The following is a 23,939-nucleotide window of genomic DNA, read 5'->3' on the forward strand; positions in this document are numbered from 1 at the left end:
TAAAGCGATAGAAATAAGCCATGTAGCAACCATGTCCTGAGAGGAGCTGAGTGAGATAGTAGTTAAGAGTTCTATGTTTTCTGTTACACCAAGGTTTTACATTAGGGATTAGACTTTGGGTCCATTGCCAATGTTCAAGAGATGTTGCTCTCGCGGTTATCGTGAACGCCCTATCCTTCCCGTACGTTTTCTCCCTTTCTTTCACCTGCAGATCTATTGGGATTATGTTTGACAATACTAGCACCGCACTAGTTGACACCGTTCTGAATACACTACATATTCGAATAGCCATTTTCGTTTCGATCTTTAGCATCATATTTGTGTATTTCCTGTGTTTTAGAACGTTAGACCAAGAAGGTGCCGCATAACAGCGTCGACTGTTGATTTACCTTTAGTAAATCCGAACTGTAGCTTGGCCAGTCCCCCTTTTCCGTTATTTCTGTATTTAACCTTTCTTTTAGCAAGTATTCCAAGACTTTCCCCATACCGTCTACTAAACAAATCGGACGATACGATTTAACTTACATTTGTTTCTGGGGCTTTTCTATAAGAACTAACCTTGCCTTTTTCCAAATTTTTGGGAACTCTCCTCTCTAGAGCTGGCGGTTCATAAGGTTAAAAGATTGCACAGGGAATTTCCTGATAACATTTTTGATAATTTCTGGTGGAATCCAGTACGGGACATGCGCCCTTTTCGACCTAAGTCTATTAGTTGCCTCTTCTACTTCCTCCATTGAAAATGGTGGTATTTCTTTTGGATTCACCGCTATCAGGTCCCAGGTTATTTTTGGTAGAGAAGGAAATTATTTCCGAGCCTCCTGTAACATAAATTCTTCTGTAATCTGGAGAAATGGTCTTAAGCATAATGCTTTGGTAGCTATTTTATAACCTATGCCCCGGGTGTCATTTTCCACATCATCCACTACTCTCTTCCAGGCCTCTTTTTTGGCTTCTCGGATAGCTTTTTTCAGGCTTGCGCGGGTTTCTCGATACTGTGCTATTGCCGATTTTTTTTCTTCGTCAGTAATATGTGGCAATTTGTTTTTTGGAGTCATGGTACGCTTTTTAAGCAGACATTCCTCTCTAAGTTTGGCTATCTGTGATGTCCACCAGTAGACAGGCTTCTTGTTACCTCCCAGTCCTTTTTTCTCTTAAAGATACTGTCGCATGTGCCGGTTATAATTTCGGACCATGCTTTTGGTGTCATATCTTTGGTACTTTGTGCAGATAATAATCTTTTCTCCAGAGTTATTAGGAATTCCTCAATTTTTGTGTAATCTACACTCCACCCTAGTTGTTTCGGTTTTTGTTCAGGTGAGTTCGTCTCGTTTACACTATCTTCTTTTATGGCCAGGAAAATAAAGTTATGGTCAGACAAATTTTCTTCGCCCGATACCTCCCAGCTTAAGATTCTGGTTGCTAGTCTACTCGTTGAGAATGTGACATCAATAAAGGACTCGCTGGTGCCCATTTTGAATGTTGGCATGGTGCCTCTGTTTAACACGACCAGGTCCACATCACCGACTTGGCACTAAAGTCTCCACATATAAGACATTGTTTCCTTAGGTTACGGATACTTAGTTTCAAGTGGTGTAGGAAACGGAGATAAGTTTCTTCGCCCTAATTTGGGGATATATAACAACTATATATAATTATGTCCAAGTAGTTTATCCAGACAAAGCCGATGCCTTTGCCGCTGTATTGGGAATGTCCCGAGTTATTTATCACTTGTATCGCCGAGTCTAAGTTATCATCTGTCTGCCATTTGTTTCTCGTAGCATTTTTTTTGTTTGGCTCGCTTAACACGACCACGTCTATTTTCCTCGTTCCTATAGCTTGCCGTAATATGTCAAGTGCAGCGTATCGTCTACCTAAGTTTTTCAAGTTTGGATACTATACGCTTTGTAATTCAGCCCTCCTATAGACTGGGCACCTCATACTGAGCGGTTTATGACCGGACACCTGGCATATTACACAATGCAAGCTCTTCACACAGTCCTTCTCCGCAGTTAATGCACAGCTTAGATCTATTCGGCCCAGGGCATTCTTTAGCCATATGTCCTACGTTCCAACATTGGAAGCGCGAGGTGATATTGACTCTTTTTCTTGTTGGACAACTCGCCAGTCCGATTCTGATTCTACCCTAGTTTATGGGCAATTTCTTTGAAGACAAAAACTGTGGCAGCTTGTGTTTCTCTGAACGACGGTCTAAGAGAGCTAACTCTAACCTCTCCCGTAAGATTATTTCTTTTCAAAAATGTTTTAATTTCGTTTACTATTTCGTCCGTGGTGGTGATTGCATCGATGTTTTTTATATGCAGTATAGGTCTTGATTCATTTACGGTTGTGGTTTTTATCAGTGCATCATCATCACGCCTTTAAGAGCCTCAGCCATGTGTACTGCTGTGCCATGTTGCCTTTCTATTGACAATATTAGGTTACCATCTTTAGACTTTCTTACTCCGCTAACTAGGTTGCTTAGTTGTCGTTTATTCACTTCCATCTTCACAGCTGTAAGCAGTTCCGCATAGGATCTGTCCCCTTTTTCTACCACAACAGCATCGGATGGAATTTTTGACTGTGGTCGCGAATTTATTCCTGCATATTGCCTTTGTTTATTTGCATCAGCTGGGAAGATTAGTTCTACGGTCACCGCGCTATTTTTTAATGCACATTCCACAATCTTTTGGCATCTTTCATGGTCCCACCTTTTCTGGAAAGTTCTTCCTTTCTTAATAGTAATGTCTATATATCTCCTGAGATGCCTCCTTTTCTTCTTTCTGTAAATCAGTGCCCACCAAAAATGTGAACCTTTTCAGATCTTGCCCGTCTTCAGTCTCACTTTCGCCATCGAGTAATTTGCTGCTGGTTTCCACGTAAATAACGTTCTCTGGCTCAGGTTTACTTCTTTCGACAAGGTCCATAATTTGAATCTCCGGTTCGGTTAATCTTCGAATTAGAGCGGAGTTGTCTGCCTCTTTTGGGTCCATAAAAACTATGCGATCCGTTTCATTGATTACATTATGCAGGGTATCGTTTTTTACAACTGTATGTGTGAACGCATCGTGCTCCCATTCTCTGCCCATTAAATTATTTTGCGCATTGTTATCCAAGTCACTTTTAATGATACTCTGGACATCCATATTTGTTAATTTACCTTTGGCCTGATTTTCAGTTTGTGTTCCGTCAGCTTGCATTACAATTTCTTCTGTTTGAGTGCCTATTCCTATGCTATTTGTTCTTGGAGACGCATCTATTATCTCGTCTATACTCTTATATGTACTATATCTGTTGTCCCTAAGGTTCTTCAGCGTTTCCTGTACTTCTTGTACAAGCAATTGTTGGGCTAGCCTTTGAATAAGCTATTATCTTGATTCGGGTTTAAAGGCCGTCGTCGGTTGGAATTACTTCCTAACGTTTCGCTAGCACGAGTGGCGAGCTCCTTCAGAGGTCCTTCCATCTCCGATGTTGGACGTAGACTGACGATTTCTCCTGCAGGTTGTATTTATGCCGATTGGTGGTGGGCGGGACTTGTTCCGCTTCGGTTGGTCTCGGGATATCGATCGGTACTGTGCGGACGTTCCTAAGGATCGGGTTCCAGATTTGGTTGAGTCTAAGGGTCTCCTCCTATCTGTTGAAATTGTGTGGGTGTTTTTGTATCTCAATGGCTTTCCTGACTAGTCTGTTGTGATAGCCGTTGACCGATGCTTACAGCTCTCAAAGGGTATCCTGTGTTCCCCGCTGCCCAGTGCATGTTCAGCTACTGCAGACTTCTCGGTCTGTCCTAGCCTGCAGCTTGCTTTATGCTCCTTAAGTCTCGTTCCCATTGATCTCTTAGTAGTTCCGATGTAGACCTTTCCGCATGAACACGAAATGCGGTAAACTTCTACAGCTGAAAGTGAATCCCTCTTGTCCTTCGCTGACCTGATGGTCTGCTGGATGTTCTTTGTAGGCTTAAAGATTGTTTCGATGTCGTGTCTTTTCAATACTCTGCCAATCCTGTCGGTGACACTCGGAATATACGGCAGTTCAAGTTCCCTCTGGAGGTTCTCCGGTTCGCAAATCCTTCGGGCTCATTCTGTCAGGGTTCTGATAACCCCATACTTTTGACTTGGGTGATGGTTGATTAGAGCATGCAGGTATCTGTCCGTATGGGTTGGTTTTCTGTAAACTGTGTGGCCCAGCTTGTTACCTCGCTTCCTCACTAGTACGTCCAAGAATGCAGGTTGTTGGTCATTTTCAGTATCCATAGTAAACTGGATGCTGGGATGCTGACTGTTGAGATGCTGCAGAAAGTTGTTGAGCTTGTCCATACCATGTTTCCAAATCACGAAGGTGTCATCCACGTACCGGAACCACGTTACTGGCTTGTACTCTGAGGTCTCGATCGCTTTTTCCTCAAAGTGTTCCATAAATAAGTTGGCTATAACCGGGCTTAATGGGCTTCCCATTGCCACTCCGTCCACCTGCTCGTAGAAGTTTCCCTTCCACACGAAATAGCTACCGGTCAGACAGACTTCAAAAAGTTTGCAAATATCGACAGGAAATATCCTGTTCACCAGGTCCAAGCAACTCTTCAGAGGTACTTTGGTAAATAGCGAATCTTGCGCACGATGTCGGTGGAGTCCCTGATGTAACTGGTGCCGTGCCCTACGTGTGGTTGGAGCAGCGATGCCAAGTGTTTAGCCAAGTAATACGTTGGTGATCCGGGTGCGCTAACTATTGGTCTTAACGGGACATCTACTTTGTGTATCTTAGGTAGTCCATAGAGCCTTGGTGGAACAGTCTCCGTCCTCACAATGCGCTTCTTGATTTCTTCTGACAGTGATGATGACTTGATGAGTCGGTTGGTAAGACGTAGTCTAGCTTGCGTCGGATCCTTTTTCAGGGGTTTGTAGCTTCCCGGGTCCAAGAGTTCCTCAATCTTCCTTTCGTAGTCCTCGGTCTTCAGAAGAACGGTTGCGTTTCCTTTGTCCGCTGGGAGTATGTTCAGGCTACGCAGTGCCAGTCCTTCACTTCTCGTCAGGTTAATCTTGGGTGGTTTTGCCTTCCTGAGGATGTTGGCTATCTCGCTTCGTATCTCTTCGGCATCTTGGTCCGGTAGGTTCTTGATGGCTGCTTCCGTGCTGGAGATGATCTCTTCAATCAGAATGTGACGGGGAGTGATTGCGAAGTTCCCTCCTTTGGTCGAGTCGCTCACTGTCTAGGCTTGGTATTTTAGGCCACTATTAACATTCGTTTCTGAAGTGGCATGCATCTATCCTCTGACTCCGTAAGATTGATACATTCTCTGCATACGTCACATACATAGTAAGCTTCATCTATAGACTTCTGACATATTCAACAATTTTTCAATTCATTTCCATCCATATCAAAAAGTTTTCTATGACGCTTATCTCTGCTTATCTTGTTTGAGTTTTTATAGCTAACAACAACAAAAATGTTGCAAAGAGAAATACCAGCAAAAAAATCTTCAAAAAAAGTTCCCATATAGTTTTCGATTTTGTAGGAGCAATATAAACACACGTGCACATTATACTGATTTACCGTAGATACTATATAGATATTATTATTATTATTATTATTATTATTATTATTATTATTATTATTATTATTATTATTATTATCATTATAACTGCGCCTGGATCTGAGACTACAAACTCAAATTATTAAATTATTTTTCCAACGCAACCCATTTTCTCAAATTCGATTTATTCAGGCGCTCCTTGTAGAACAACTGACAGGTGACTTCGAACATCGTAAAATCAACAAACACTTACAGCTGCCGGTATTGTTATTGTGTACAATTCTTTTTAAAACGAACTATTTTTAAAGGCAATTTGCTTACCCAATAAAAACATAAACAGAAATGTAAGTGGTCCATATGTTTGCAGCCTCTTCCGAGACGTCAAAATGTATACATAGCGACATTTAACACCGACTTAACATTACTTGGCCGCAATTTTTCGCACGCGTTCGATATCTTATATTAGTGTAGTAAAATTAAACTCTTAAAAATAAAAAAAATATAAAGTTTTGGTTATTTTTTGTGCCGAATTCCCATTAGGAACCCAAATTCCACCCCAAGGTCGCCTTAGGGTGCTGCTCAGTGTTTTAATCGTAAACCGTAACTTCGTTATCCGACTTTTTATATTCTCCACCAAATTTTACAAAAAATGGCTATATAATATCTTTGTGTATCTCCCACCCAAAAAAGTGGATGCCCCTGTAGGCGTAGACTTGCTCTACTAATCGAATATAACTACTTAATCATCTACCTCTGCAAAATCCTTCACGCTAATGGCATTTAAACAATTCGGGAAGCTTAATTAGCAAGCACTAGCATTAGAATTTTGTTCCTCGTCACAAATAAACCTGCTGAAAAATGCGACTGTTTCACTCGATTGACCAGCTAATTTAGTAAATAAAATCAACCGATAGTGATTTTAATTTTTCCTCAGTCCTGCCAATATCATCTTTAGTTGTTGAGAGACTGAACAGAAGGGAAAAAGAGAGGTTATGTTACATTTTTGATATACGCCGCATGGCATCTTCTGTTTGTACGCCGCAAGGCAATTTCTGTAAAATCTAACAATAATCCGCCAAAAAAGAAGTACAGTGTTCAGTTGTTTCGTAGAAATGGATGTTACTAATTATTGAATTTTTATAGTAGTAATATAAAGTAACAGGCACTGATGCAAGATTTTTCGGGTCTGCTAAAGTCGCCGATATCAGGCTCATAAATGGTCATAGAATTTACTTCGTTGCAAAATAACAACAATTACATGCTCATCTGCTGACAAAAGGGTAATTTTTAATAACTATTCATTATTAATACTCAGCAACGCAACCAATGAACGTCAACAGTAAGGTAAGGAGGTATCGTTTCATATTTTTTATTTTAGTTACCTGACGACTTATTTTGCAAGTACATACTTCTTTACAAATACTGATATATCTTTCCTTAGTTAAATGTCAAATATACTCCGCTTTATCAAAATAAACTGTGGTAATCTGTTTTCATATACTTTTTTATACTTATATTTCTCGCAAAGCCAGATCTGGCTAAATCCCAGTTGATTTTTTTAATATAATCACCCGATTCCCTATCCCTACATTTAATTTCCAAAATTTGCTTAGAAAAGATGTCTATATCAAAAGTGTGGACGTATTGATTAAGAAAAATTCCGCTGTTTTGCTTTAGAAATTATCCTTCAGTATAAGTGTTTGACATATATAACTATATTCCCAATTATTTTTGCGCTATTGACACTTGAAATTTTAAATTTTTGACTGTTTTGAACATTTATACTGGATCATCTTAGAGCCAAATAACCTGCACATTCGAATATCTTAAGTTTTAATGAGCTATTGTATGGTGTAAAATGCAAATTTAATTGAAAATAAATAAACAAAAATTCAAATAACAATGTCAAAAAAAATGGTTTTCAGTCAAGCCCTGAAGAAGCCAACAGAATGATTGGCGAAACTTTGGCAAAAACCGACGCAGGAGGAATCCAGAAGTTTTCTAAAAAGTTCTACTACTTTTGCAGCTAAATCTATGAAAATAAATAAGAACTAAAAGTTCAGTTTTTCACGAAATTATATATTTTTACATGACAATTGTTTCGACAACTGTGTGCAACCAAATGTGTAAATTTATGCCTACATTTATATAGAATCACAAGAAATATTTAATAATTTATTTTTGGAATATGCCTTAAACATTTAAATAAATTGCTATTAAATATTTAAAAAATTTAAGTCTGTGCTAGAATCAACTACAAGTCTACAACTAATTTCAGTATTGTTTAAATATTCCGTAAACGATGGTGCACTTATACGGAGCGCTCCGATGCTTACACGCTGAGGGGACCCTGCCTGTCACTTTCGCCTAAACATTTGCTACAAAACATTACACTTCCTTCTTGATTCAATGGGATTTCACAGTATTCCTTTCAAGGAAGAAGATCTTATCCAAATCCCTTAACGTTAGTTGTTCTATTAAAAAATGGTATCATAAAAAAAATACAATTTGTTTAGAATCAAGAGACAATTTGTTTGGAACGCGTTAGATTTAAAAAATAAATATTTTATTTATTTTTGGGTTTAACAGTTATTGATGTTTATTTACTTTATCTCCTTAACGCAAATCACCAAATTGCTTGCTTAGCTACCCCCAAATCAAGATTTGTAAAAAGTGCGGTTGCTAAAAAAATGCGGAACTTCGCTTAGAGATCTATTTCTATTCAATTTTTATGGTACAGTTTACGCTACACATATAAATCCTTAGGCGACATAAATATTTTAACTCCTTTGAAGGTGTCTACCAACTAACATCTCTTTCCACTACTAGGGAGACCACAATTGATGAGATTCGGCGAGTATATCAGCAATTGAAAAACCGTGGCCCTAAGATCGACCCTATTTGGTATAAAAAACGGATGGAACTTCACTTAGCCTATAATAACAAACCTTAATCTAATTCATACTTCTCACTGCTACTGTGAAATTATAGAAAAATAATCAAATAGAAATACTTCTAAAAAAAATATTGGTTTTCACACTTGCAAAAAATTAATATAGCGCCATTATTTTTAAAAATAGGTCAATCATATTTGATATTAGGTAACTCATATTTGATTTGGGTAACTCAAAGGTAACCTAAAAGAACGGAATTTGTATTAGATGCAAAAGGGTTTTTCAAAGAAACTTCCACAGGTTACCGTAACACTATTTACAAAACTTTTGGATTCCGCCTGTGTCGGTGTTCAAATAACAAAAATAACCGAATATATTTGGATCATTTTATATTGAAAAATTTAAATTTTCTTAAATTGCACACCATACATATTATTATTTGATCTGAAAGATCTTACAAAAATCTACAACTTTTATTCCGTATGTCATATACCTATTTTTAATACTGCGATCTATTTTAACTTTTCCATAATTTACCCTTCTTTCTATCCAAGCCTATTGCTATAACATTAGTCGGATATGACAAAATGACATTGTTAAATTTTTGCATGAAAACTAAGCGAATAAATTAATAAAATGTATTGTGGTGTCAGTAAAAAATAAAAAATAATTACGGATTTTCCTAAAGTTGAATTAAATGATATGATCTATATACTGCACCGTTATAAATGAAGCAATAGAGGCCGATCCAAATTTTTTGTCAAAAATAATGTTTTCAGATAAAGCTACTTTTCGTAGTAATGGTGTACCTTAGTAGATTAAAATGATTTCTTTGATACATTAAAAAACAAAAGGGTAAATACTACTAAAATATCAATTATCTGTTACAATAAATATTAAAATGAAGAATAAATTTCAAAAAGATGCAGTAGTACCGCCTTTTCATTCCAGTCATTGGGTCAAAACCATTTATCTGTGAAAGCATTATACATAGAGCATCCAAATGCCACACTATACTAGATAACACACTGATTCCACTGTAAAACAATCATTTCCTTTCTTCATTCAAGATTCATCGCAATTAATGCAGTAATAAATCACATCTTACCAGGCAATCAGCTCTCTAACTCTCGGTCGGCTCCTTTGTTCTGGCGTGTTAACCTTGGCTGCCACACATTCTGAGATGACTCTATTTGAAACAACAGGGCCGGATTCCACGAAGTAGTTATTAATACGACATGGCAGAATTATGATAAACTATCCAAGAAATAGGTGTTTATTGGAATTAAGATATACCTAATAAAATTATGCCAGGCCAAACCATCAATTCCCTCATTCTAAAGTTATAATATAAAATTAACTATATTAATTATTTTAAATTATTATTAATTGTTTACTATTTTTATTAATTTTAAGTTTAACAGTAATATTAATAGTAATATTAAATATAAAATTTCAAAATTAATATTAAATGATCATTTACATTAAAATATTTATTAATAAATATTAAAAATTAATAATTAGTCAATAATTAAATTGATTAGTTTTTCTTAATTAATGAGCAAGAATGGAATAATATTATGATCAAATTACGAGGCACATGAAACGTCAAAACTAGGTTAACGATATGATAGAATGTCAGTGAGACAGTTAACTCTCTAAATTGCAATAAAATCAACTAAAATGTTAAAACCATATTAACTTTGCATGCAAGTTTGACGATTTCTGTAAGCGCGCATTTGAAAATTTTCTATAAAATCGACTGTTCAAAAGATATCGAAAGAAATACACTTCCTTCTAACTAGTTACGGTGTACCAAACAAAAGTTGGGTTAAAAATATGGAAATTTGAGCGATTTTTTTGAAAACTTGTGGAAATCTTGAAAAAAAAATCCTACAAAATTTTTGCATATTTTCAGAAATGACGTATTTTTAAAATAATTTTTCTACAAAATGGCAATTTTGATAGGTGAAGGCAAATGTTTAAAAACTTTTGCTGGTCCAAAGGTTCGTAATTATTTGAATCAAATCCGAAAATACTGAGACTACCAAAACGTTGTTGCAACTGCAAATATTGCTGAAGAAAGGAAAAGAGTTTATTATTTTACGTATATATACGGATAGCCACGTAACACTATTTTTACAAAAAAAACTAAATTATTTTAATTAATAATAAACTAAATTTTGTCTTATTAATGACAATATTAATTATTTAAATGTATTTTAGCAAATATTTAAAATTAGTGGTAATTAATCCGAATAATTACTTCGAGGAATTAGAAGAAAAAAAAAATCTCCCAGCCAGTCTACAGGAAACAGAGTCAGTTTAAGTACCTATAATAGCATATTATGCATATAAGTGTAAACGGCATTTGAGCCACAAGTTTATTTCGTACGAGCGGAGCCAAGTGGGTTGTTTATTCAGAATTATTGAATGATACGCTGCATTGTATATTGAAATTAATGTTTAGTTTTTCTTTTATTCAAAAATTTCACAGTTCATATAACTTTTTGATGAAAAAAAAACTGGCACCTGGAATAAATCCCGTTCGACCACTAACATGCAAAATAATGAACCTTCAGATCCTCTTTTCTTGTTGACACTTCATACAGATTAGTCTTGAAAAGATTTGAACCACTTCCATTGATAAGTATCTACTTTTCGTTTAGAAATCGAACACACTGGTCTACTATCTGTAGCTGTTCACGTAAAAATCTTGGGTTAATTTAATATAGCGAAAACATTATTAATTTTGATAAACACCAAGTTTTAGCGTAAACACTACGTTTTTTCTAAATCATAAATCACATTCTCAACTTCAATTATTCCGTCAAATCTCCAGTTTTTTATTTTTTTTTTGTTGGAGATTTTCAGCTTTCTCTTTCAGTTTCAAAATAGTTTTCCAAATTTAAAACCATTGTGCTTGGGGATGCAGAGAAAAAAAATGCTTTTTATTATTTACCTTGCCACTTAAAATTGTCATAGTCTCAAAACTGAAAACTGTAAATCATTTTTTTTAAATCGCTTCAAATTTTAATTTTGAAATTTTCCATGTAAAGGTAGTATACATCTGTCTTATTTCTCGTACGATATTTGGAGAGAACAATCAAACAAGATAAGGAAAAACCAAACATGACGGTATGTCTTAATTAATCCTAACACCTGCTCGATAAGACTGGTTTTGACTATAAATTGATTGAATTGTCTAAAACTCATTGGCAGAAAATATTCCCATATAATTGGTACTGTAGTGGTGAGACATTCTAATCCTATAGAATGAACTAATATAATAAGGCGCGGCAAATAAAAAAGAAGAATCAATCTATCATTGAAAAGAATCATATAAATCAATAGGACGCCAAATGTTGCAAATAATAAACAACATTTTTTATTTATTTCCTTCCTTCATGTTAGTATTTTATCCATTATTCCACAAGTTTTTTTCAAGAAAGACGTTACCTACATTGGCGTGAGATTATTTTTCTGGTTTCAAAAGAACAGTCACAATAAAAAATGAAGTTAGGAGGCATAAAACTTTCAAACTTATAGCAAATCCAAATAGTGACATTTCTGTAGTGTTCAATAGTTTTTTAGAGATTTTTTACTGTCATTACATAGCAACATTTTATTGCTAATGTTTCCAAATCTACAACTTATTAAAATGTTTCCCTTTAAAAAGAAAAATTGTTGTAACTAATTTTTCATTTAACTCTTTTACTTTTTGTATTTTCTTTTTTAAAATATCAACACTAGATCTCGCTTTAGAAGAAAATCAATCAGTACACCAAGAACGGCAAGATTTAATGGTTTTCCCAGTATTAGGTATCCTATTTTTTTATTAAGTGTAAAAAATACATTATACAGAAATTAAATTATAAAATAAGATAATATTCTTCGTTATCTGAGGAACTATGATCTTCTCTTGACCTTATAACTGACGGGGCGGCGATCTAACTGATTAAAGACTGCTATTTCAACGCTATATTAACGCTTTGAATTTTGACGTTTGTCAATTCTGACGGTCATGTCAGTGAATGTATTCGTGTCGTTTTCCGAAAATGGACCCAAAAACTAACGGTCGTAGAAAAAGTACAGTATGCAACACGTTCGGTAAACTTTTTAACTCACTCATTTATTAAAAACTCGCTCCGCTCGTGTCAAATAACCTCTTGAGTCAAATGCCGTTTACCACACTTGTTGCATAATATACTATTCATGTACCGCTTGGAGGGACACCTTATCTCAGTTATTTGGATTTTGAAACGTATTATAACATAAAATATTATACAATCCTACTTAAGAACTGTACACTCTCGTAAAATCTTTGTTTATGGTTCGATGTTGATGATTTGTTGGATAGATCTCTAAAAAATGCACTAAAATTCGTGTTTTCTTATTGCTTCAACCTAAAGTCATGGCCCACTGGGACTATTTAATAAGAGAGAGAGAGAGAGAGAGAAAAGAGCAGTTCTATTATGGATTTTTTAAAGAATTCATATTCAGGAATACTTAGAAGCCAATCTGTATTATGTTTCAATACAGGGTGTTTGAAATATCGTTTGTGTCCTGCTTAAGGCTGTACATCCTAGTAACATCGTTGTTTATGGTTTGATACTAATTTTTTTTGGTTGGGTAGATTTCCCAAGAACGCACTAAAACCTTTTGTTGCTTACCGCGTCAAACCGGAACCATTTTTGATGCCGAATATCGATTAAAGGACTAAAGAACTTCTTTAAGATTATTATCCAATGTTTGTTTATGGCTCAATTTTGGTCAATCTGGTTTTGTTGGATAGATATTACTAAAAGCCTCTCAAACAGTTTTTTTTTCATATAGCATCGACTAAAGTCATGGCCGACTGACACAATTTTTTGAAGTTGAAAATTAAGAGGCACTTTTAGGGATTTTTAAAATTAAAAATGACAACAGATTCAGGACTACCTAAGAGCTACTAGACCAGTGACCAAAGTTTTTGACAATTATAAAAATAATGATAAAAAAGGACTTGAGACATTTTTTAAGGGTCATTTATTTTTTAGTATCATCTTAAAGCAACAGCGCTAATAAATCTATAGTATTAAAAAGGTATAATGTAGATACTAACTAATTCTCTTAAACGACTGATAAATTCTGAAATTCGGAAAAGTTCAAAAATTCGATTGAATTGAGTTTTTTCTTCATTGATACCGCTAACATTTCTTGGTTGAACATTGAAGGTAACATTTTTAAATAGCTACATGAGATATATTTTGGATTTTAGAATGTAGAAAGCTTTGTGAAATGCTGTAAACTGCTGGTATCTTAATCTAATCTTAATTTTTTTCTTTGACGGTTGAAGATGTTGAAAGATTTTTGAATAAGTAGTAAATCTGGTTCTGATGTTATATTTCTTAAAATTTTTGATGTGCTCAGTGATGTTCTGAAGGTAAGAACTACAACAGTAGCAAGTGTGCTTCCGCACTCTTTTTCTTTGGAAGATTGTGGTGAAATGTATTTTGTGATGTAACGCTCAATCTTTCTATTGCGGAAATAATTAGAGAGGGTAGCTGATGAAAGGTGTTTTAATTCTACAGTGACTCAAGATGAGATAGTTTTACAGCTCTCTAAACAAGAGAGTTAAGAACCGATGATTTCTGGGTCAGATAGTGATGTGACAATGCATGTATGCGTAAGTTTCCTGAACATGGTATGACCCAATGTTAGTTCTGATTGTCTATTAATAAAATCTCTAAGAATACGTTTCAATACGTTTTATAATTCGCTATATCTCTTCAATTAAATTAAGGAAAAAAGTAGTTTCGGTAGATCCTTGGAAGATGGGAGAGCATATGCAGTATAGTATAACAAAAATAAGTAACCAATAGCAAATGAAATTTTTGAAAGCACGAAGTTGTTTAAAACAAATAACAAATTAAATAGTAGTTACCATTTTTTTGTTTAGTAAGCAACTATGGTTAATTTATCTTTCCCATCCTATGTCTAGTTAGCAATGGTGCCATATCTTTTCGTGAAGCTGGACTAAATATTAATCATCGCAGTACAGTTGCGAATATCAACAGGCATTTTGGTCAGAACGGGAATGTCGATAATATTTGCAAAAACTGCATCTGGAAAGATGCCTTTAAACCCAAATTCCTGCGTACTTTATGTCTATCCATAAAAACATTTTTGACAAGTGGGCACAGTTTCATTTCAGAATATTAGCATGTGGAGAGAAGAAAATCCCCGCTGAGTGATTAAGTGCAAGTATTCTACTCAAGTGAACGCCTGATGTGGGATTTTAAACGAAAAAATAATTGGCCCTACTTTGAACGGGTAAAATTTTCTCCGATTTTTAGAAAAATTAAAAATTAAAATGTAAAGCTTTTTAATCACAACCGCAAACAAAAAAAGTCTTTTTATTCGAATTAGAGAAGCTTGTCGTAGCATCACTAGACACAAGCTAAGTAAAGTAGTTAGCAACATTCAATGGCTAATTAAAAAATGCATAGAAAAAAATGGTAACTACTATTTAATTTGTTATTTGTTTTAAACAACTTCGTGCTTTCAAAAATTTCATTTGCTATTGGTTACTTATTTTTGTTATACTATACTGCATATGCTCTCCCATCTTCCAAGGATCTACCGAAACTACTTTTTTCCTTAATTTAATTGAAGAGATATAGCGAATTATAAAACGTATTGAAACGTATTCTTAGAGATTTTATTAATAGACAATCAGAACTAACATTGGGTCATACCATGTTCAGGAAACTTACGCATACATGCATTGTCACATCACTATCTGACCCAGAAATCATCGGTTCTTAACTCTCTTGTTTAGAGAGCTGTAAAACTATCTCATCTTGAGTCACTGTAGAATTAAAACACCTTTCATCAGCTACCCTCTCTAATTATTTCCGCAATAGAAAGATTGAGCGTTACATCACAAAATACATTTCACCACAATCTTCCAAAGAAAAAGAGTGCGGAAGCACACTTGCTACTGTTGTAGTTCTTACCTTCAGAACATCACTGAGCACATCAAAAATTTTAAGAAATATAACATCAGAACCAGATTTACTACTTATTCAAAAATCTTTCAACATCTTCAACCGTCAAAGAAAAAAATTAAGATTAGATTAAGATACCAGCAGTTTACAGCATTTCACAAAGCTTTCTACATTCTAAAATCCAAAATATATCTCATGTAGCTATTTAAAAATGTTACCTTCAATGTTCAACCAAGAAATGTTAGCGGTATCAATGAAGAAAAAACTCAATTCAATCGAATTTTTGAACTTTTCCGAATTTCAGAATTTATCAGTCGTTTAAGAGAATTAGTTAGTATCTACATTATACCTTTTTAATACTATAGATTTATTAGCGCTGTTGCTTTAAGATGATACTAAAAAATAAATGACCCTTAAAAAATGTCTCAAGTCCTTTTTTATCATTATTTTTATAATTGTCAAAAACTTTGGTCACTGGTCTAGTAACTCTTAGGTAGTCCTGAATCTGTTGTCATTTTTAATTTTAAAAATCCCTAAAAGTACCTCTTCATTTTCAACTTCAAAAAATTGTGTCAGTCGGCCATGACTTTAGTCGATGCTATATGAAAAAAAACTGTTTGAGAGGCTTTTAGTAATATCTATCCAACAAAACCAGATTGACCAAAATTGAGCCATAAACAAACATTGGATAATAATCTTAAAGAAGTCCTTTAGTTCTTTAATCGATATTTGGCATCAAAAATGGTTCCGGTTGTTTATAACTTCAGTTTGACGCGGTAAGCAACAAAAGGTTTTAGTGCGTTTTTGGGAAATCTACTCAACAAAAAAAATAGTATCAAACCATAAACAACGATGTTACAAGGATGTACAGCCTTAAGCGGGGCACAAACGACATTTCAAACACCCTGTATTCAAACATAATACAGATTGGCTTCTAAGTATTCCTGAATATGAATTCTTTAAAAAATCCATAATAGAACTGCTCTTTTCTCTCTCTCTCTCTCTCTCTTATTAAATAGTCCCAGTGGGCCATGACTTTAGGTTGAAGCAATAAGAAAACACGAATTTTAGTGTATTTTTTAGAGATCTATCCAACAAATCATCAACATCGAACCATAAACAAAGATTTTACGAGAGTGTAAAGTTCTTAAGTAGGATTGTATAATATTTTATGTTATAATACGTTTCAAAATCCAAATAACTGAGATAAGGTGTCCTTCCAAGCGGTACATGAATAGTATATTATGCAACAAGTGTGGTAAACGGCATTTGACTCACGAGGTTATTTGACAAGAGCGGAGCGAGTTTTTAATAAACGAGTGAGTTAAAAAGTTTACCGAACGTGTTGCATACTATACTTTTTCTACGACCGTTAGTTTTTGGGTCCATTTTCGCAAAACGACACGAATACATTCACTGACATGACCGTCAGAATTGACAAACGTCAAAATTCAAAGCGTGGGAAATATCTCCGAAAACATCCGATTTCTCCCAAATCCGTGCGGTAAAATCCCGGAAATGTCCAAAGCGGCTCGGATTCATGGGAAACGAAACTGACTTGGTAAAGTGACACTTCCCGCACGCTAGATCGGTGGGTAATTTGGTATTTTACAGACGGGAGTAGAAAAATATATTACCGAATCACCACGAGCTTCCTTTACTACTTTTGAAAACTGACGGTATTAAGATCACTAAACTTTAAAATTACATTCATTTAACTTTATTTAGGGCAAGAGTACCATACGGATCACTATTCCATACAACAGAAAACATAACCGGAATCTCCATTATCGACACGCACGCGACAAATTTAAATTTAAAATATACAGGGCAAACTACATGAACGAACATTTTTATAACGATTGTTGTTTTTTTCTTGTTTCGGCGTGGATATATGTAAAATTGAATTAAAATCTTACCTATTCTTCTAGGACAGGTACCATTTTTTGTAGGTGGGCGGGAATCGTGGGTACACAAGCACGTGTAGGTGTTATTGTTGACGTAATACTTGCATGCCGTCTCCCCCCTACACACCCCGGGAACGCACGGTCCCTCGTGGTAAATTGTTATTCTTTCATCTGAAATAAATTATTGTTTTATTATCAAAAGACCACCTCACGAAATACATGGGAAAAAAGGGTTCACCGAATTTATTGACGTTTTAATATATTATAGTATTTGTTTTTTTTTAAACATCCTATATATATTAAGTTTATATTCATAATTTATGAGATATTAGCTGTCAAAGTTGGGAAAAAACCTTTTTATAGATACTTCCGTGAGAGAAAAACAAACCTACTTATGTAGCAAAATGACACAAAGGTACAGATGGATGGAAGTTAGAATAAATAATTAATGACCTACTGCTGTTGCTTTGTGTGACGAGGTGAAGCCAAAAAAGTATATTTTTCCACAATTTTTAAATTTCAAATTTTTCTATCTCATATGACATTTTTTATTGTTTTTTTTTTACGTAACGTAAAAAGCTGTGAGCAGATAATTTTATTTTTATGACGAGGCGAATTAAAAAGACAAGATTTTAGAAAAAAAATGTTTTTTTTTTATATTGTCTCAATAACCAATAAGAACATTTTTATTATACTCTTCTTTTATAAATAAGTATCTATTATTTAGATAATTATTATTTAAATAAGTTTTAAATAAAATCTAATAAATTCTGTCTTGGTAATTTAAATTATATTGGAATAAGAATATTTATGAGAAATAATGTTGAAAACTAAATAATTTGTCAGTTGTTTTTTAAAAATATATTGCCATAAAAAACACATTTAAAGTAAAATAAGGCATAGAAATCTATATCTTATATAGAATAGAAAAAGTGAAAGATAAGAAAAAAAGACATTCTTTATAAAAGTTTTTCTCAAAGAAACTTCCACAGGCTACTGCAATACTTTTTATAAAACTTCTTGATTCCTCCTGAGTATGTTTTTATTGAGTCGAACTAGCTAACGTTTCGCCAATCACCCTGTTGGCTTCTTCAGAGCTTGACTGAAGTTTCAGTTTATTTTTTTGCACCGGGTACCAAAACAAAATACAAAAATATAAATTGAATAAAGTGCAACGTGTTCTTTTTACAGCTTAAACATGAAATGTTAAAACTGTTGTTTTAAATTTCAAAATACGTTATTATAACCTTATATTATTTGATTGTCCATTTCATAATTTTGACGTATTTTTCAAAGTAAGATTTTAGAGCAGAGGATATTCTTATTCTTATCGTTACGTTTGTAAAAGGTTTGTACTAAATAAATAAATATTCAAATGATAAAGTCACTAAGCAAACTAGATCCGTTACTGATGTAAACTAGATGAAAAAATGATATGATGAAAACGATGCTTCAGCAGCAATGCGTTATTGAAAACCCTATGCTATCTTTAAAAAAGCGAGCACAAGGTTTGTAGGTCTTAAAACAAAGCCATATTGGTAATGTGGCTTTTATTCAACATAATCATTATTATCTAATATTACATTGGCAATTCTCTGCAATCCATATGAGTCTATTATTCTGAAAGCCTAAAGTTTTTATTTTGACAAATGCATCACAATTTTGATAGGTGCAATCGAATAAAACAGGTGATAGTGAAAATTTTAGAAATTTCTGTAAAAAAAGGCAACGTTGCTATTTAGCAAATTTTACATTTTTTTCGAAACGTGTATAAAAAACAAACGTCAGGCACTGTGAACCTGATTTTAAATTAAATTAAAAAGACAAACTTAAAAAAAAGACTTTTTTCAGTATCTTTCAGTTTTTGGTCTATTTGTGCTCTTGGCCACTCCATACTCAATAAATAATATTTACTATTAACGGCCCTAGAAACAGTATAGGTTATTCTTATTACTGCATAATGTATATAACTTTTGCAAAACTATTTTATTTTTTCCGCTCCCTGCTATGATTCACAAATTATACATAGTTCTAGCTCGCGGAAAGTGTCATTTTACTATGTCAGTTTTGTTTGCCGCGGATGCAAATCACGGCGCACATATCAATTAATGTTCGTCACTCGTTTATTAAGTACTTGCTCCGCTCGTGTCAGATAAACTGCTGACTCTAATGCCGTTTACCACACTTGTTGCATAATATTCTGTTAATGCTGAGATTGACGAACGCCTCAGACATTTTGCACATTGTCTAAATCAGCGTAGTCAATTTGCAGATTATCCAAAATATCGGCAATCTAGAAAAACCGTCAATGTGCGAAATTTACCGGGCATAATGTAAAATCACTAGTATTTTTGGTAATCTGCAAATTAACTACGCTGATTCAGAATAAAAGAATATAAAATAATATATACAATTTTTTTAAAAAATAATCATGAACACTAAGCATTTGCACTATTTTTATAGTTCTTTGCGCAACCCTGTAGATAGGATGTACAAATACGGAAAAACCTGCATTTGCGGAGCTGCTTGTTGAATTGTATTCACACTCGAGCACCTACCTGTAATTCCACTTCTAGCATAATGGAATCAATCCACTCCCACGAGACGAATTTCAATTTAATTCCTACCCCAGACGGAGTTAATCCTTCTCAGTTCGAATTAGTCAGTTTTGCTATCCTCTTAAATGTAAATTCATAAAAGGTTTAAAAAAACGTAACGCCTTTAAACGCTTGAGTTAAAGATTTCAATCCAAATAGCACTCCGCCTCATTTGCCTAGATAAGAATGGCATTGTTCAGACCGCAGTATGCTGCGTGTAAGTTTATTTAAACGGTTTAATTTAGAACACTTTTGAAATGCGAAACCGAATCGAGAATCCATGTCTATAACAACTCACCTGGAAAACTGATCTGCGCCCAGCGGCGGACTGTATATGTATTTCGTAAAAATGTAGGCATTATTTATTTATTATATCTTTAGGTGCTTGCTCAACAATAAACAATGATCAAAGACGAGAATATATCGCAAAATGAGTAATTTTCATTTTCTAAGGTTACAGATACTGAAGGCAATAAAGTCTTTAAAATCTAATGCATTTGGCATTGACATATTAATTTGAGGACGATTAGTGACTCCATATTGTTTGGAATAAGTTAAATATTAAAACACCTAAGGACAACTTACAGAAAGCTGTACATATTATCTAGACCCAGCAAGCTTTGGTTCCCTAAAACAATTTTTAATAGTCGACATATGCTGAATACGATCTTATTTACAGAAGATGAGCAAGTGTTGTAAAATTGTCATAAGTTGCATTTAGACAAATTTGTTCATAAAATTGGAAGACCTTAGTGGATGTTAAAAATACGTTTATTCAGGATGAGTTTTGAATGAGTTTTTCGGTCCTACCCATATTCAGTGACGCTTCTCTGAACTAAATATGTGTGGATGCTATTCGTACCGTCTCTGTCGGGGGAGCGAGGGAGTTTGTTTGTCTGGTTATTTGTGTGTTTGTGTGTGTTTGCTTGCGTTTGTTGTTCTGGAGTAACTCTCAGTTTTGACTGATTCAAATAATTATACTATCCTACTGTTGTTTCTTTTTGGTTATACGTTACGCGTTTGTTTGTTTATTGAAAGTATTTACATATTAGTTTGTAATTAATGTAGTTAATTTAGTTTGATTTGAACTTTCACCATGCAAGCTAGAATTCGCCACTGAGTCAATATTTGATAATCTGAGTTTAGTACTGCTCGTGGTTTAGTAAAGTTCATTTCAAGTGTATTCTTAAAATCCTCAGTTTCATTTATTGAGCCGCTTCTGGTTACATTCAATCATATTTTAAATGGTAAGCTTTATGCAGAGATACGGAAAAAACTAAAATCTGGCCGGTTTTGAGGGCAGGCTATTAAACACTACAAACCTGTTGCAATTTTGTTGTTATGTTGGACACATACCCCTAACATATGTTCGCAGTTTTATCCAGTTTGCAGGTTTACTTTTTTTTGGACAGAAGCGTTGGACGTGTTTTGTATGCTCGACTCGGCAGCAAGTCAGCAACCGAATAAAGCACGTCAAGTTGGATCCAATGTCAAGGTTTTGCTGACTATTTTCTTTCAATATAAAGTATTCCCTTGAAGTTATGCACCGTTTGCTAGAAGCAGTATGAAGAAAAAATCCGGAATTGTGGGAAAACAATTCATGGATTTTGCATCACGATAATGCACCTGCTCACTCATCGTTGCTTGTGTCTAACTTTTTGGCCCAAAACAAAATTAGAATAATGTCTTAGCCTCCATATTCACCGCATATGGTCCCTTTGGAATGGAAGGAGGATTGGAACAATTGATGAAATAAAGAAAAAATCGCTGGAAAAATTCAAGGCTATACCAGAAAGTGCTTACCAGGGGTACTTCGAGGATTGGAAAGAACGTTGGCGCAAGTGTATTATATGTGGAGGGGATGACTTTGCAGCGGACAACATTAATTTTGATGAATAAATAAATATTTCTTCATAAAACCTAAAATTCAGCTTACTTTTTGAACACACCTCGTACACTAGCCTTGAGAGGTGTGATACGTTCAGAGATCTGGGCATTGTGTTTGACACTGATGTTAGATTTATTGAATGTATTAAAAGCTGGCGAGGTCTGTGCATATTCATCTATAATATGGTCACCTGTTTACGAAAGTTAAACTCTTCTAGTTCGAAGAGTGTCCAGCGTAAATGCTTAAAATATTTTCACTTTAAGTTGTATGGATATTATCATTCTGTTGTTACTCTAACAGTTTTACATGGATTCTTATAAGGTCAGACCGATTTGTTTATCTGTTGGCATGCTGTTAATTTTATAGACTGTGCAATATCTCTACCCTTTTAACTTGTTATTAGGAGTGAAAGAAATATTTATCTATAATATGGTCACCTGTTTACGATAATCATAATTCTAGTTTGAAGAGTAATGCATCGTAAATGCTTAAAACATTTTCACTTTAAGTTGTATAGATATTATTTTTCTGTTGTTAGTCCAGCAGTTTGACATGGATTCTCTTAAGGTCAGACCGATTTCTTTATCTGTGGCCATGCTGTATATACTAGTTAAAAATTCTATAGATTGTGCAGCATCTCTACCGTCCAACTTGTTATATGTTTATGAAAATCATACTTCTAGTTTGAAGAATGTTTAGCGAAAATTCTTAAGATATTGTCACTTAAAATTGTATGGATATTATCATCCTGTGATTACTCCAACTGTTTGAAAGCGGTTAGTAACTCTCGTTCTCTGTTCATTCGTCTTAGCACATCTTCGTTGGTCACACGATCCGTCCATGGTATTTTAAGGATCCGTCTAAAGAGCCACATTTCAAAAGCTTCCACCCTTCGCATGCTGGAGACCTTCAAAGTCCAGCTCTCAACACCATAAAGTAGGGTAGTCAAAACATAGCATTGTGTTATTCTCCAGCGTGTTTTCAGGTTAAGATCATTACTTGTGAGAAGCGAATTTAATTTAAAAAACGTGCTCCTGGCTATCTCTATTCTTGTCTTAATTTCTTCATCTGGGTCCCACTCGTCATTTAGCCAGCTTCCCAAATACTTAAAGCGGTGTACTCGCTATGGGTTGGCTATTAATTGACAGCGACGCATTGTTAATACAAGTTTTAGATATTACCATGAATTGCGTTATACTGTAGTTTATTAAGTAGTAATTTTTACTGATAGTATTTACTCTGTTTAATAGCTGTTGAATATCTTGAATGGTGTGGGCTAGTATTACAGTGTCATCTGCATACCGAATATTGTTTAGGATTTTCCCATTAACTTTAATTCCAAATTCGATGTCTTCCAGAGCCTCCTGGAAAATTGCCTCTGAATATATGTTAAACAGAAGCGGGGAAAGAACGCATCCCTGTCTTACACCCTTCATAATTTTGATTTTTTCCGAGATATGGTTATCACACTTTATCTGGGTCACTTGATTCCAATACAACTGTTTAATTATATTGCTGTCTCTACTATTGAGTCCCAGTTTGATTAATAAGTTAATTAGTTAACAAGTTAACATGATAATGCTTCACATTGCCAAAAGCTTTTTTGTAATCTATGAAGCAAGCTATTACAGTTGTCTGTTGATCTAGACATTTCTTGTACTGCAAAAAGGGCCTCACGTGTCCCGAAGCCGTCCTTAAATCCAAACTGAGTTTCGCCAATGTTAGCATCCAATCTTCTCCATATCCATCGCTTTTCCTTCCTGCCTTGCCTTCTTGGGTAGGGTGATAAAAGTGGAAACAAGCCATTCTTCGGGAATATTACCTGTCTCGTAAGTTTTGTTAAAGATTCTGAGCAATAATGTAAGATGTTCAACATCAAGAAGTTTTATCAGTTCTACATGGAGATCATCTGGACCAGTAGCTTTTCCGTTTTTGGTCAGACGTAGTGCATTTTTAAGTTCTGACATGATAAATTCTGGACCCTCTAGTTCCTCCGCATCCTGCCTGTCTGTGAGGTTGTCATCGATCATTTTTTAAATGTATTTGCACCATGCTTCAAGTTGTTCTTGCTGATCAACTACAATTTTGTTTGACTCATTTACTAGTACCTTTTGATTTCATTTAGTTCCTGCGT

At 34.6% G+C, this 23,939-nt stretch overlaps 1 protein-coding gene across 4 annotated transcripts in view; it reads right to left on the bottom strand.

The window, feature by feature from the left end:
* Positions 1–23,939, bottom strand: part of LOC132697368 (tyrosine-protein kinase transmembrane receptor Ror-like) — a 239,270-nt gene that overhangs the window by 144,923 nt on the left and 70,408 nt on the right. For all 4 annotated transcript variants that reach the window (XM_060662811.1, XM_060662810.1, XM_060662812.1 and 1 more), the window contains exon 2: positions 17,333–17,491. In XM_060662811.1, the coding sequence (XP_060518794.1) occupies positions 17,333–17,491 (159 nt within the window). The remainder of the gene's footprint in view (positions 1–17,332; positions 17,492–23,939) is intronic.

This window comes from Cylas formicarius, unplaced genomic scaffold, assembly GCF_029955315.1.
Source record: "Cylas formicarius isolate icCylForm1 unplaced genomic scaffold, icCylForm1.1 PGA_scaffold_1__22_contigs__length_36826433, whole genome shotgun sequence".
NCBI lineage: Eukaryota > Metazoa > Arthropoda > Insecta > Coleoptera > Brentidae > Cylas > Cylas formicarius.